The 14,567-nt window shown below is 42.7% G+C and overlaps 1 protein-coding gene across 1 annotated transcript in view; it reads left to right on the top strand.

Moving 5' to 3' along the window:
* Positions 1-12,460, top strand: part of lrrc75ba (leucine rich repeat containing 75Ba) — a 32,759-nt gene extending 20,299 nt beyond the window's left edge. The window contains exons 3-5 of the mRNA XM_031300790.2: positions 1,470-1,598; positions 3,400-3,512; positions 10,096-12,460. Of these exons, the coding sequence (XP_031156650.1) occupies positions 1,470-1,598; positions 3,400-3,512; positions 10,096-10,693 (840 nt within the window). The 3' untranslated portion in view covers positions 10,694-12,460. The remainder of the gene's footprint in view (positions 1-1,469; positions 1,599-3,399; positions 3,513-10,095) is intronic.
* Positions 12,461-14,567: the final 2,107 nt, after the last annotated feature.

The following is a 14,567-nucleotide window of genomic DNA, read 5'->3' on the forward strand; positions in this document are numbered from 1 at the left end:
TTGGCTCCATGACAGCCACGTCACCTGGGACATGGGCTCGCTCCTTTTTAAATGAGCTCCACTCTTATTAAATGAGCCTTCCTTTGCCTTTCCTCGCAGCATTTGCAGGCAGATATCTGAGAGATTCTGCTCTCTGAATTCAAAAGGCGTTTGTGGCAGATTTAATTGATGCGTAACAGTGAGCCCTGCTCCTGATTTGAAAAAAAGATCTGAGCTCTGCTGCAGATATGGGGAAGGATTCATGGCTTCACGCCACGCTCGCACATGACAATTGATCGTGTCTAAACTAGATATTTTTATACCTTGTTTCTCAGAACCCCCCCCCCCCCCCCCTTCCCGCCTTGGGTTCAGTCTGTGTTTACTGTAGCCCTCGTTAAAAGGGGAGCCAGTAATGTGGAGCTGCCAGCCTCCCACTCAAACTCTCTATTACAATCAATGCAGATAGTGTTCGTGAGAAAAGACGTGTGCAGGTGTGTGCTCACAGTATGTGCCTGTCTCAAAGGGTTGGCTTCCCTTATTAAAGTTGCATGGGCTGTATAAGTGCTTGTCATCGTTTGCCTCGTTAGGACCTCGAGGATGGACGTGTTGATGGAGGCGCATTTACACGGCTACAGCGCTGCTTGTCTCACCGCACTCAAAAGGTCATCTGAAATCTCCTCTTATTTTCAGTCGCTTTGATTTGTTTTTACCGCTCCTCCTCATATTTATGAGTAAGCTGCCATGGCAGCTGTCAGTTCTGACCTCCTTGCAGATGTACTTATGTGCTGCACAAATCACATTTACTCAAAATCTCACGTTTAAAAGTGTCACTGCCATATTTGTATGAGGTGAAAGGAATAATAAACCAAGAAAAATACCCTAAATGTGGATAGAGAGATACAAATGTGGTCAAAATAGCATACAGCCAGGGGATTAAATGCTTTTTTGAGTTTTTTTTCCAGAAGGGGTTTGAAAATAGAATACTCTCCTCATAGTTGAGGATGTATAGTCCAGGAAATCGCCTATAAATAACCCAAATCTACAAGTTTTTTTTTTTTTTACATCTGATCAGATTTGGGTCAGGAGTTGTCTTGTTTGTGCAAACGGTATACGTGCTGTGGCATGTTGGGATATGCGTGGCTCCGTGCCATGTTGTTATTAAATATGCCAAAACCCTGCGTTCCCTGTGACTCCACCTAGATCTCCCTTCCCTACTGTAGATGGAAAAAGCTCCTGTCTCCTTGAATGAATAATTAAAACAAACACTTTTTTTACCTTTCCATCTGGAGTCACATTGCCCTCGACACAGCAGGGCCCTGGTTCCATCACTAATGTACTTTTTTCTTCAGGTCCAAAGTCACATTTTTACTTTTTCACACTTTCAGTTACCTGCTTATAATTACTGCAGGACTGACAGGTTTTTAAACAAAAATATAATTTCATCCTCAGCTGTGATTATGATGCCTCTTTCATCTTGTCTGCTTTGGTAGGATCTTGGTTTGGAAGGCGCCTCGCTCAACGACATCTTGTACAAAAACGCTGCCTTCCTCAACCTGGTGGACCCCATCTCACACGAGCTGCTGCTCAGCCTGGCTCGAGAGATGCAGTGTCCTAAGAAGGTCAGCCTACTTTTTTCTTCCTTTCCGTAACACTCGCAGTCAGAGTATCCACAGATCCAAAGCTGGTATTCTGCAAAACAAAGCCGTCCTAAAAAGCACTGATGGTTTCCTTTTTGTTGAATAATGAGTTCTCACGGTCAATGAAAATCCAATCTGAGGATGTTATCGACTTCTACGGACGGATGAAAGAAATCCTGCAGACACACGTTACTTATGAGCAGCTGGAAATAGAAACGGCTGTTTAATTATTATCAATTCCTAGATATATACTGTTGTTTAATTTTCTTTCTGCCATTTAGTTCAATGCAGTTTGTTGCATTTATGGAACTAAGTCTTGAGCTATCCTACCTGAAAACTCCTTAAACTGGAGTAACTAGCAGCAAAATTACAAGTCATAAGGAATCGATGAGGAATCATGTTTTGTGCACAGAAAGAAATTCATAGCTCAGTGTGTCTCAAGCTCCAACGGTGAATATTATATTGGTTTCGATGTAGCCAATGGCCACCAGCAGCCACAACATGGCTGATGAACTGAAATTACCAGCGGCTGTGTCGAATCTCACCTCTCCCGTGTACTTCCTGTGTTTTCCACACCGATGCACACTGCACGTGATTAGATTTTCTCGCTCCAGCAAGGCAGCTAAGTGATGTTTTGTTCAGGAGTAGCTCAAGGTGTCACTAATAATAACAAATAAATAATCTTTTTTTTCTGTTGATGTGAAAGATATTGCGATACAGGTTGGTACGTTTTAGAAAATGGAAGAAACTTAAAGGGACAGTTCACACCAAAATCAAAAAATACATCTTTTTCCTTTTACCTTTAGTGCTCTTTATCAAGTCTAGATTGTTTTGGTGTGAGTTGCCCAGTGTTGGAGATATAGGCCGTAGAGATGTCTGCCTCTTCTCCAATATAATGGAACTAGATGGCACTCGGCTTGTGGTGCTCAAAGTGCCAAAAAGAAATGCATTTGAAAAACTCAACAGCAAAGTCTCTTTCCAGAAATCATGACCCGGTTACTCAACATAATCCACAGATCTGGTTGTGAGCAGTTTCATGTAGGAACTATTTTCTATCCACCAAACTACACCCGCCAACCACCACCACATAAACACCACCACTCAACACCCGCCAACCACCACTGCTCATGGACGAGAGGCTTGTGCTTGTGACAGCGCGAGATGTAAACATTAACGCCGTCCTCCTCGGCTGAGCTGTAGCGTTTGCTAGCTTAGGTGAGCTAGCAGTACGGGTGAACTACAGTTATAGCTCAGCCGAGGATGACAAGCCTCTCGTCCATGAGTACACTTCCTTCTGCGCGGTGATACAAGTGGCGGGTGTAATTCGGTAAACAGAAAATAGTTCCTACATGAAACTGCTCACAACCAAGTCAGTTGATTACCTTGAGTAACCGGGTCATGATTTCTGGAAAGAGACTTTACTGTTGAGTTTTTCAAATGCATTTTTTTTGGCACTTTGAGCACCACAAGCCGAGTGCCATCTAGTTCCATTATATTGGAGAAAAGGAAGACATATCTACGACCTATATCTCTCCAACACTGGGCAACTCACACCAAAACAATCTAGATTGATAAATAGCACTAAACATAAGAGCAACAATATGTATTTTTGATTTGGGGGTGAACTGTCCCTTTAAATCCCAGATAGTGTGAAATAATGAAAAGTAAAGATATTTTGTCTTCCACACACAAGCAGAAAATCTAATATTGAAAGCTAGTCTCTTTGTTCTGTGTGCCCTTATTATTATTATTATCATTATTTTTTTTTTGCTCTGTTCTCCAGGATGCGGACACCATAAAGTCCTCTGATAAGATCTGCAGACAGCTGATCTACCACCTGACCCCGCACTCAAAGTGGCTAAGGCAGAGCATGTCCAGACGGAAATCCCAGGCCTGGTAAGCCCTTCTGTCCAGACATCCAGTGTGTAATAAATCTGCAGCTCCGCACAACAGAGAGCAGGGCTCGGCTCCGTGTCCAGCTTTACAGATTTCCATCTTTGTAGCTGACATTGAACTATAGGACGGAGCTGGCCACAGGCTGACTTGAGCGGTACACAATGGTAATCATCTTTCTTTTATTAGTGCTAAGATCCGTGAAGTGGATGTGGGTAGCCACTGGGCTCTCTCTCTCTGTGTGTGTGTGTCTCTCTCTCTCTCTCTCTCTCTCTCTCTCTCTCTTCAAACGTGGCACAACAACAAATCTGTCCATCTCTTTGCTGAAGAAAAGCTGGGAGGATTGTGTTATAATGTAATTACACATCGTCTTGAGGAAGGAGTGAATTGCTTTTGATTTGCAAATGATGAATAGAGAATTAGCTTGTGTACAAATAGTTTTGTTCGTGTGTGCCCAGGTGTTGCTCAGTAATTCTATTCATAACCAGGCTATCGTAGTTCTTTCCATCTTCGCATGTAATTGCTTATTCTGCAGCAGGCTATAGACGCTGCAAATAATGCATCCATTTTCCGAGGGGGAAAATAATCTCAGGATTGAGAGGGAGACAGTGTGAACACGGTGAGATGAGACAGGTTCATTGTGAGTCAGTCGGAGGTATCAACTCGCAGTATCAGAGGAAAAGCGATATGAGACATATTCTCAGGGATCAGACACTTCACTGTGGAGCTGCACGAGCAGGGCATTTAACTCAGCCCAGAAGAGGAAAGACACAGGATTTAACTGGCACTGACAGCATCTCTGAAAATGTGCAGATATATACGATTGCTAAATTCCTAGCTGATTTATTTTTTACTTAGTCGTGTTGTTAGCCTCGTAAACCTGTAGAGAGAGAGAGAGAGAGAGAGAGAGAGAGAGAGAGAGAGAGAGAGAGAGAGAGACGGTCTGACACTGGCTGAGACAGCAGGAGCAACATGAATCATTAAAACAAAAATCTACCCTAAAACAGAATATTAATACAGTTGGTGTTGTCAGCTCTGACAGCTTCATCTGCCACTGTGTTCACGAACAAACATCTGTCACAGCTAGAAAGAGACGAGCCAGGCCAGTCTATAGAAAACTTAATTTCTGGGGACACTTTTTTTTCTGGTTTAGCACTTTTTTAATAGCAGCTGTGTAAGACTTTAAATTCTGACACAAATATTCCCTGGGTGCACAGTTATTTTACCATTTATTGCTATTAAAGAGAGCCGTACAGCTCCGGCTGTAGTGTATTGTAGCCTGGTGGCCATGGGAAGGTTCAGAGGTTGTTTGTGTTAAAACAGTTGGACATTTTGGGAAGTAAACTTATTTGCTTTCTAGTTGAAAATGAGAGACGATCAATGCCACTGTCATGTCTGTACTGTAAATATGAAGCTAGAGCCTGCAGACAGTTAGCTTAGCTTAGCATTGATTCTGGAAACTACCGATGGTAACAAAATCTGCCTAGCAGCACATCTAAAGCTCCCTATATAACAACGCTTTATTGCGGCCTTGTTGAATTCTCGATTCTGATTGGTCAAACACGGCATTCTACGGTGTGTTATTTCTGTATAACAGACCGTTGGTAAGTATAGCAGACCGTTGCCATGGACGGAGTACTGATCACGGAGGACTCTGGAGGAACATTCAATCAATAAAATCGTTTTTATTTTAGAGATTATTATTTGGGCTTTTTGGCCTTTAATGGATAGAACAGCTCTAGACAAGGAAAGTGGGGAGAGGGGGAGGGGGATGACATGCAGCAAAGGGCAGCAGGTTGGAATCAACCTTGGGCCACTGCGGTACGGACTGAGTCTTGCTACATGGGACGTACGCTCACCTGTGAGCTACCAGAGAGCCCCAATAAAATGGTTTTAAAATCAACATTTGTGCTCATACGGAGCGGATCACAGAGGGTGGAGGAAACGGGGATCGCTAACAGCGCTAATGGCAACAGTGCAAACAGTTAGCGCCATGGTTACCTACTCACTGGGGCGACCTGGCTTTCACGGGAGAGCCGTGCTCATCAGCGGTAAAGGTAACTCTCCCGACCGGACTCAGGCGTAAAAGCAGATAACCTCTGTATGAGTAGCCGCGTAATAAGCCCTGTAATAAGCCCTGTAACAAGCAGGATAATGTTGAGCGAGTCGGCCATTATTGCGAATTAGAACCCAAACAGGGTGAGTGCATCAGGTCTTGAATCCACCTGAAGGGGTTCATTATTTATCCCTTACAGATAAGGTCTAATCTGTACAAAAATGTTCTACTTTCAGACAGAGCCAGGCTAGCTGTTCCCCCCTGTGTCCAGTCTTTATGCTAAGCTACGCTAACTGTCTCCTGACTGTAGCTTCATAGTTAGCACATGATATCCATCTTCTCATCTAACTCGAAGCGAAAATCTAAGCGATTAAGCATATTTCCCCAAATGTTGAAAAATTCCCTCATCAAATAAAGATTTAACTGTCCACATTACAGGAAAAGCATGTCATAAATATTCTTTTAGGGTGGATTTTACCTCCCTATACCTTCCATCTTTGTTCAGCAGCAGGCAGACTGCCCTCATCTGTGCAAAATGTAACAATCTAACCTCTGATAGGTTTCTCTGTACTCACAGGAAACAGAAACAGCTCAGTCCATTTTAATGCCACCGGATTGTTCATCCCTTCATTATCCGGCATTAGCACTGAACACCAGTCGTTCTAAATACCATACACACATTCCTGACTGAAATGCCCCACTGAATTAATGTCTGAATCTCACTAATCCTGTTAATTAATCTAACCAGTTTATTTGGGTTTTGCTAGACATGTTTTCTTTGACATTTAATGAAAGAGCTTGACAGTAAGCTTGATGGAAGCAGTGACCCAGAAATGTTGCCGAGGCGCTCCCAACCTTTAGGGTAATTTCAAGTGAGCGTAAAAACTGCCAACACTTTTGTGACCTTTTTTTCTCGTCAATTTTCACACCACTACCTTCCTGTTCCATCAGCCTTTTCTGACCTCACAATCACTTTGTTCCTTTGTCACCTGAACGCTCCAACAAAGAAAAATAAACTACAAAGTAGTGACCTCTTTGAGTTTCCACATTACTTATCTCCATTGACAACCACATCTTAAAATGTCAGTTATTCAGCAGTTCTCATATTAACAGTTCTCATATTCACTAATAAACATTGTATTATGCACTGTAGCATACTATGCATGGTTAACACTTCCTCAGGGGCCCATCACTCATTTAAAAAAAAAGTACAGACTGAGATACAGAAAGGACAAAGTGATCAGTCCAGCTCCTCAGGTTGGGTTTTTGACCAAAGGTTGGGTTTTTATTTTATTTTTTATTTTATTATTTATTTATTTATTTTTGGGGGGGGGCGAGGAGCAAATGGACTCCTGGAAAATACTTATTTACAGTTGAAATAAAATGTGATTTTTATGACAGCTATTATCACCCACCCACTCGTCAACACGTGCATTTGTTTCAAAAAGCATTCTTTTCTTATTTTTCTAAATAGCGCTTCACCTCATCTCAATTAGCATTAGGTAACCCTCCGGACATGAATATTTATGTATATTTATGATAAATAATAAGAGCGATTCCATTGACGCTCGCTGAATTCAAGTGCTGCTTCCTTTTATTAAATCTGTGACACGCAGAAGCTGATGAGCCGCACGCGGAGACAAGAGTCACACTGTGCTTCCTCAGAGTTTAGGTGGGAACACTTAATAGACAGCTTCATTATACAATGCCAATTTATTTGATTACTTAACGGATATTATTACATTACTTTATTGTGCATGGAGATTGACGAGCATCAGCTATTGCCAAAATGTTGATGCTATTTGTGTTGTTACTGGCTTTAGTTCAACACTCTGTGTTGATGTATCTCTGCCTGCTGCTTAGGACATCTGCTTCTCCACATATTCCACATGTGATTTTTTTTTTTATGCATTCGCAGATATTTCTTTGTTAATCTTTTAATCGCGTACCTACTGTATAAACCAGTTCTGTCATTTAAACTGAACCCTGTTGCCAGTGTTCTTGTGGAGTTATCAGTGACACCCTTGTTTTCTGGTGTCAGATTAATCTGGAGGAGGTATGAAAGAGGCTTCCAGAGCAGAACATGCATTTTTTTTCTGAGCTCATTAGGATGAGTGTGTCTGACAAAGGAAGGAGTTGTGTGATCAAAACCTATTCACACCTGCAGGGGAGCCTCAGCCAGGCCAAAGCCATTAGGACTTTTGTGCCTCCAGAGAAGATGAGGGTTCTGCCGTACAAAAGGCCAGACAATAGAGAAGGGGAGGCCTGTGGCTCACAAGACTTTGATAAAGATGCAGCAGCCTTGATGAATGTCTTTATCTCATAGATTTTTGTGCTCAACAGCTGATTAAACTCCCTCTTATCTTGGCTTCATGAGGGGGTTTTATCCTCCTTTTGTGTGTTTTGCAAACTCTCCAAAGCATGACGTTTCTGCTCATCAACCCATCACCTGCTTTTAATTTGAAGTGGTAAATGTTGGCTCAGGGCACATCCATTTTCAACGGCACCAAAAAAAACACTTTAAAGCATGACAAGTGACAGGTACTGCAGTGGGTGTCACAGTAAGTCACTGGGCGCCAGAGGATATTATAATTCACTCTGACACCGAATCAGCACTACAGGCCAATTCAGTAACAGCTCCAGTTCAGAAACAACACATCCTCGGGCTTGTGCTATGAATCCATACACAAAAACAGTTATCCTGCACATATTACTCCCTAACTCACACATTGAATGATGGCTCCCTTAAATGACTGCCATTCACTTTATAAATCACCTCAATATACCGTGTCAAACATGAAAAACAGCACACATCGCAACTGCGGATAGACAATCCTTTAAATGTGTTACTTTAATAATGGAAACTGGTCCTGAATGTTTAATCTGCATTGACATACACACTGATAAACAATCAGGCGAAAACATACGCTTAACTAATGCACGATGATGTGTCGTAAATGCTCACATTAATAAATGATGAAGTCACAATGTGTTCATGTGATCGGCTAACACTAATGCATCATCAGTTAATGACTGTTAATTCACAGTTACTTTTTATTTATTTATTTTTTATTTTATTATTTCAGGACAATGCACATTTGATGAACATGTACAGAAGTACATGTAAAAAGTGCCAGATTGTAGCCCAAGGGCTAATTTCCATCTGTACTTCATACGTTCCTATATATGCCTCCAGATTAGCTGGAATACAGTTAACATAGAAAAGGCCATCTCAGACCCATGGATTTTGATCAGCCTCTCTGAAATCAGAACCAAACATATTCTTATAGAAATCTGACTTTTTATCAGATGCAAACATGTACATGTTGCTAAATGACCCACTGATCAACAGGAACAATATTCAGTAATGTTGACAAGGTCCAATCCGATCCTGACACGACATTATTACCCAGTTTTTTTTATTTCTCGTTTTATTGAACGCTTGACATGTCGGGCCATTCTCCTCTGATTTGTCAACTGGCGCCTGCTAAATGTCTTTGCAACACTCCACTTCTTTCAATACATTTAATACATTTTATTTCCACTCCTTTCACGTTCAGAGAGGCTGATCAAAAGCTTGTATGTGCTATATAACAGCATTCCAGCTCATGTGGTCCCAAAGGCTCTAGATTAACGTATGAAGTAATTTATGACTCAATGGATCACCAAACAAGGATCTTAAGCGTGAAGTTGAACTTGATCATTTATTAATGGTGAGCAATAGGAATTCATTCATCATCATGCATTAGTTAAGCATTACTTAAGCATATGTTGTGTACCCTGATCATAAAGTGTTACCAACAATCATGCACCTGAGAGTTTATTTCAATCAAGTAAGTGCAGTAGTTAATGAAAATAGTTAAAATGTTCAAATATGCCTTATTTATTAATGTTAGAAAAAAATATTCTTGGATCTGCACTTCAGATCCACACAAAAACTAACCATTGTTCCTTTGCCTAACTTTTTTTTAAACCAAATTTCACCAAAATATGTCAACAAGTTTCATAGACATGTCGCTAATTTAAAAAGAAGCATGGTAGGAACCATGGCTTCTTTGCTGTGATAATAACATCATCCTAACAAAGCATTCCCAAAAGATGAATCTCTTTCCTTTCCTCTCTTATAAATAAGTATCAGTCAGCCAAGTATCTTCTATTCCTGTTCTGTTTTATCTTTTTCTAGAACACATCATAGTTTATCTTTTAAGTGTTCTGGCCCTGTGCTATAAGGAGCTCTGTGCTCCTGGCTGTCAGAGCTTTAGACTAAAGCTGCTGGCTCGTTCGGATGTTTTGGCTCCTCTGTTTACACTAGTAAATCCCCATGCTGGAGTCCCTGTGTCAGCCTTCTGCTCCACGCAGGCCCAGTCACCCCCTCTTTTACAACACAGGAAACACAACATAAAACCAGGGCCTTGTTCCCAAGTCACATCCTTTCACCCTCCAGCTAAAACCGAAAACTAGTTTAGTGTATTTTCATGTCATTCAAGTCATCTAAGTAATCCAACTCTGTCTCTTCATTATGTTCAACAGTCTCAAGACAACCCTACAGAAGAAGCTGTCCAGTGACTCGGTGGACCTATCCGGCGTCCCACTGTCCACCCGAGATGTCCGTCAAGTCGCCTTCTACCTCCAGAACAACAGAGACACTGTGATGGCTGTGGACGTCAGCTTCACCGAGCTCCAGGACGACAGCCTGAAGATCCTCCTGCCTCTTCTGGCCTCGCTGCCCAAACTCAGCACCCTGGCTCTCAACGGCAACCGCCTCACGCTTGCTATCCTCAAAGACCTCACCGAGATGCTCAAAGACCCCAAGATGTTCTCCAGCCTGGCCTGGATCGACCTGGGCAACAACGTGGACATCTTCACTATGCCTCAGCCGTTGCTGGTGGCGCTGCGTCGGCGCTGCAGCCTGAAGAGCAGTTTGCCGACTATCTACGAGTACACCGAGGGTCAGCCCTACTGCTATCACCTGGAGACTTCCATCGAGGAGCCCAGCCACTACGAGGAGGAAGAAGAGGAGGACGACGAAGACGAAGAGGACATAGGGAACAAGTTTGAGCTGGAGCCGTGGAGTTTAGGGGAGAAGCAGCTCTCCAAAGACTTCACCCTTCACTACTGTGAGAGGTGATGGGGCATTCCCACTCGGAGGCTCTTTCCACTGTGGTCGACACGTCTTACGTCCCACAGCACTCCGTTACCTCCTTCGCCCTCACACCACGAGCCCCGTCACCCCCTTTGGAGGCACGAGGGACACCACATTGTGAACTTCTCGTCCCGACACGGCTACCAAGCTATCCCTAACCATCTCTGAGTTAACCCACACACGATGAGAGTGAAGCGACGACGGCGGACTTACTGTGTTGGTGGATGGCGCTCTTGGGAACAAGGTGCGGTTTCATTGGAGGGGGGCTGGAAGAGTTAATGAACCGGTGCTCTCTCTCTCTCTCTCTCTCTCTCTCTCTCTCTCTCTCTCTCTCCCTCTATCACTCTATCTCTCTCTCTCTGATAGCGGCATCTGAGGAGCCAATCCCAAGGAGATTTAGATCAGTTGGTTGGATCGAGGAGCAGCATCCCAGCGGTGGCTGAAGTGGAATTGGTTTGGAGTTTGGAAACAGAGGGTCCCTCTGGGTTCTCTACCAGGACTGGGGCTATCTCTGGCAGGCAGGGCCTCGCTCCACATTGTGTGTTCTCTGTTAATCTCTCAACAAAAGCTATGACACAAGTTCAACAGACTATACAGCCGACGACCCGTCACGTGACGCCAGCAAAACTGCTAGGTCAAGACTTTTTGCGTTTTCCCCCCCTTTCCAAATGTCCACTTGTCAATACCCACGCAGCCCTTGTGTAGATGTAAATGAGGACAAAAAAAACATGGTTCTCTTGTGTTTCCACGGGTTATTTTTGTGCACTCTTGGTGAACAAAGCAATCTTAGAAGACAACAGGTAGGACTCAACAATGGCTAGCTGTCACTGATTGTTTTTTTGTACTTGCCTAAATGCTGATATTCACCTCTTTGTTAATTATTGAGCTGTTGTAATCATCACCACAGTGTTTAAGTGCATTTATGACACCACAGCCAAGTGTTGGTATGGGCCACCGAGTCTGAGCAGTGCTGCCCGTCCTACTGCTGTATATCTCTACAAATATGTTGTCATTTCCGTTAATTGATACCGTACTTCTTCAGTGGCCCTATGCTTGTTATGAGACACAGCCATGACTGTTATGTATTAATTATAGTCTGTCTTCTGTAGCACATAATGATTAAGTGAGACTGACTGAAAGCACTTTAAGGGGACTATTTTTTTTTTAAATATATATTTATGTTTCTCTTTGTCATATAATCTGTGTACATTGTTTATTATTAGAGATATTCACAGAGCTCAAGCTGAAGCATACCTCTTTAAGGTGAAATGATGACCAAATGGCTCATGATTGTTAGAAAGTATCATTGACAAAAAAAAAAAAAAATTGTGCATCGCCACATATATAATAAATGTTTAAGTGTGTGTTATATGTGTTTGTAACGGTAAAATGTCTGATTACTACTGTAGTCATTTGTGTTGTTGTTTTGGTGTTTCGTCTATTGTCTGACTCTGTAATTATAATTATAGTGACTCTTATTATGAAACCTCCTGCTGTAAGCTTGAACAGTAAACAAAAAGCGACGTGGCTTATGGGATTACACAATAAGACAGGAAATAGTTCAGTAAATGTAAGTTACAGTCAAAGCAGACACCCTTTCACGTCGAATGTTTTATTTGAATGATGGAGAGCACTGTCCCGTTGGTCCTTGTAGTTTCTTTCGTGTGTCAACGTCAAACTCTTCCTTGTAGCCTGTGTGTACTTGTCTCATTCCAAACACTGACTGCCAATAAAAGACCCCATCCTAACTGAGAAGTGTCTGGATTTGTTTCATTTTGAAGATCTCCAGAATTAAAAAAAAAAAAAGGAATGCATTGAACTGGGTCACAGGCAGAACCTGCAGCTGCCTGACAGAAACAAACAGAGGATTTATTTATTTATGCAGATTAGTCTGTAAATAGGGCAATAAAGGAAATCAGCCGGGACCGTGCTGTTTGGGATTGGTCGCTGGAAGTGCTGTTCCTGTTTCAGAGCCAGCGGATCATCTGTGCCGCTGTGTGCTGTCAGGGAAACGCCTGAGCTGCCGCCGTGTGCCAGTGAACGGCAGGGTGGTCCTCGCATGGGGCCCTACCCATGAGCCTCTCCTGGCAACCTTTTGTTTCTGCTGCCAGACATGGTAATGTGGCATTTGCAACAGGTGCCTCTTATAAGGTCAGGGCACAGTGTGACTGTCACACCACCTGAGGTCCAAATACTATGCGACAGGGCAACAGAGCCCACCCCCAAAATCACCAGGATCTTATTATCTGACCTTTTTTCCCTTCAGGGTTGATTTATTTCCTGGATTTGAAGTAAAATAAGTTATTGATTTGACTTTATTGTTTGAATTGAAAACATTTCCCATGTAGGCCTTTGAGCAGAGACTTTAAAGGAACATGCCGACTTATTTGGATTTTAGCTTATTCACCGTAACCCCCAGAGTTAGACAAGTCGATACATACCCTTCTCATCTCCATGCGTGCTGTAACGCTGTTTGACGCCCCCAGCATTAGCTTAGCCTAGCACAGATCATGCAGGTAACTGGTTTCAACTAGCCGACTTCTCAGAATAAGTGACAAAATAACGCAAACATGTTCCTATTTACATGTTGTGATTTGTATAGTCACAGGGTGTATAAATAATAAGGTCACATGAGACACAGCCATATTCTAACCGTATACTAAGTGGGAACTATAGTCTCAGAAAGTGGAAGCACTGCTACTTGGGCGGAGTGATTAGCGCAACACCGAAAAGTACAGTTACTTCCGTCAACAAAACCAATGTGAATAGCTAGTTAGTAGTGAACGTGACTGGTGATCATGGCATTATTTGTACACCCTGTGACTATACAAATCACAACATGTAAATAGGAACATGTTTGCGTTATTTTGTCATTTATTCGGAGCAGGCGGCTAGTTGGAACCAGTTACCTGCATGATCTGTGCTAGGCTAAGCTAATGCTGGGGGCGTCAAATAGAGTTTAGATTCTCGGCCCAAGCCCGAGCCGTTATTTTCCGCCACATCCTCGGGCTGGGCCGGGCCCGGGTCGGACCCTTGATCAAGCAATTTTTTTTATTTTTTTTTATTCATTACCTTATTATCCTATTTGGGTGGGCAGATAGCTATGCCATAATCAGAAATATTATAAATATATATATAGGCTATATAAAAGTAACAAATGTGTACAAAAGTTAGGCTGCAGTTACAAAATGCAAGCACTTCATGCGCGGAGTCTCCTCCTCTCGCACGCACAATCACACCGGGCCTGCTGTGCTGTATTGTGTATCTTAAGTGCAACATGGAGCTTGAAGATGTAAAGAAAAAAAGAAAAACAGGAGAATTAACTTTGAGCAAGTGTGGAGGAAAGTCGGAGGTATGGAAGCAGTTTAAACAAGTCGTGGGCAGTGACAACAATATGTTGTTCATCGTTTCTTTTTTTTTTTTTACGTTTCTTCATTCGGATCCATTTGCGATCCGTTCCATTCTAAACAAACAGCGCAGTTTACAGGCTTCGTCCTTATTGTATTATTCTAAACAGATTTCTGCAGTTCAAACAACTCTGAATTGTAGTTGAGAACGTCAGTTATAACGGCCCACGTATTAAAAAAATGTCAGGTTTAAATCGGGCTCGGGCTCATAATTACAGTTAATGTGTCGGGCCGGGTCGGGCCGGGCCGGTCTCGGACGCACCGTGCTCAGGCTCGGGCAGGTTCGGGCTTGATTTTTTGGGCCGATCTAAGCTCTAGCGTCAAACAGCGTTACAGCAGGCACGGAGATGAGAAGGGTATGTATCGACTTGTCTAACTCTGGGGGTTACGGTGAATAAGCTAAAGTCCCAATAAGTCGGCGTGTTCCTTTAAAGTGGCTATATGTAACTTTC

Source organism: Sander lucioperca, chromosome 2 (assembly GCF_008315115.2).
Source record: "Sander lucioperca isolate FBNREF2018 chromosome 2, SLUC_FBN_1.2, whole genome shotgun sequence".
In the NCBI taxonomy this organism is placed as follows: domain Eukaryota; kingdom Metazoa; phylum Chordata; class Actinopteri; order Perciformes; family Percidae; genus Sander; species Sander lucioperca.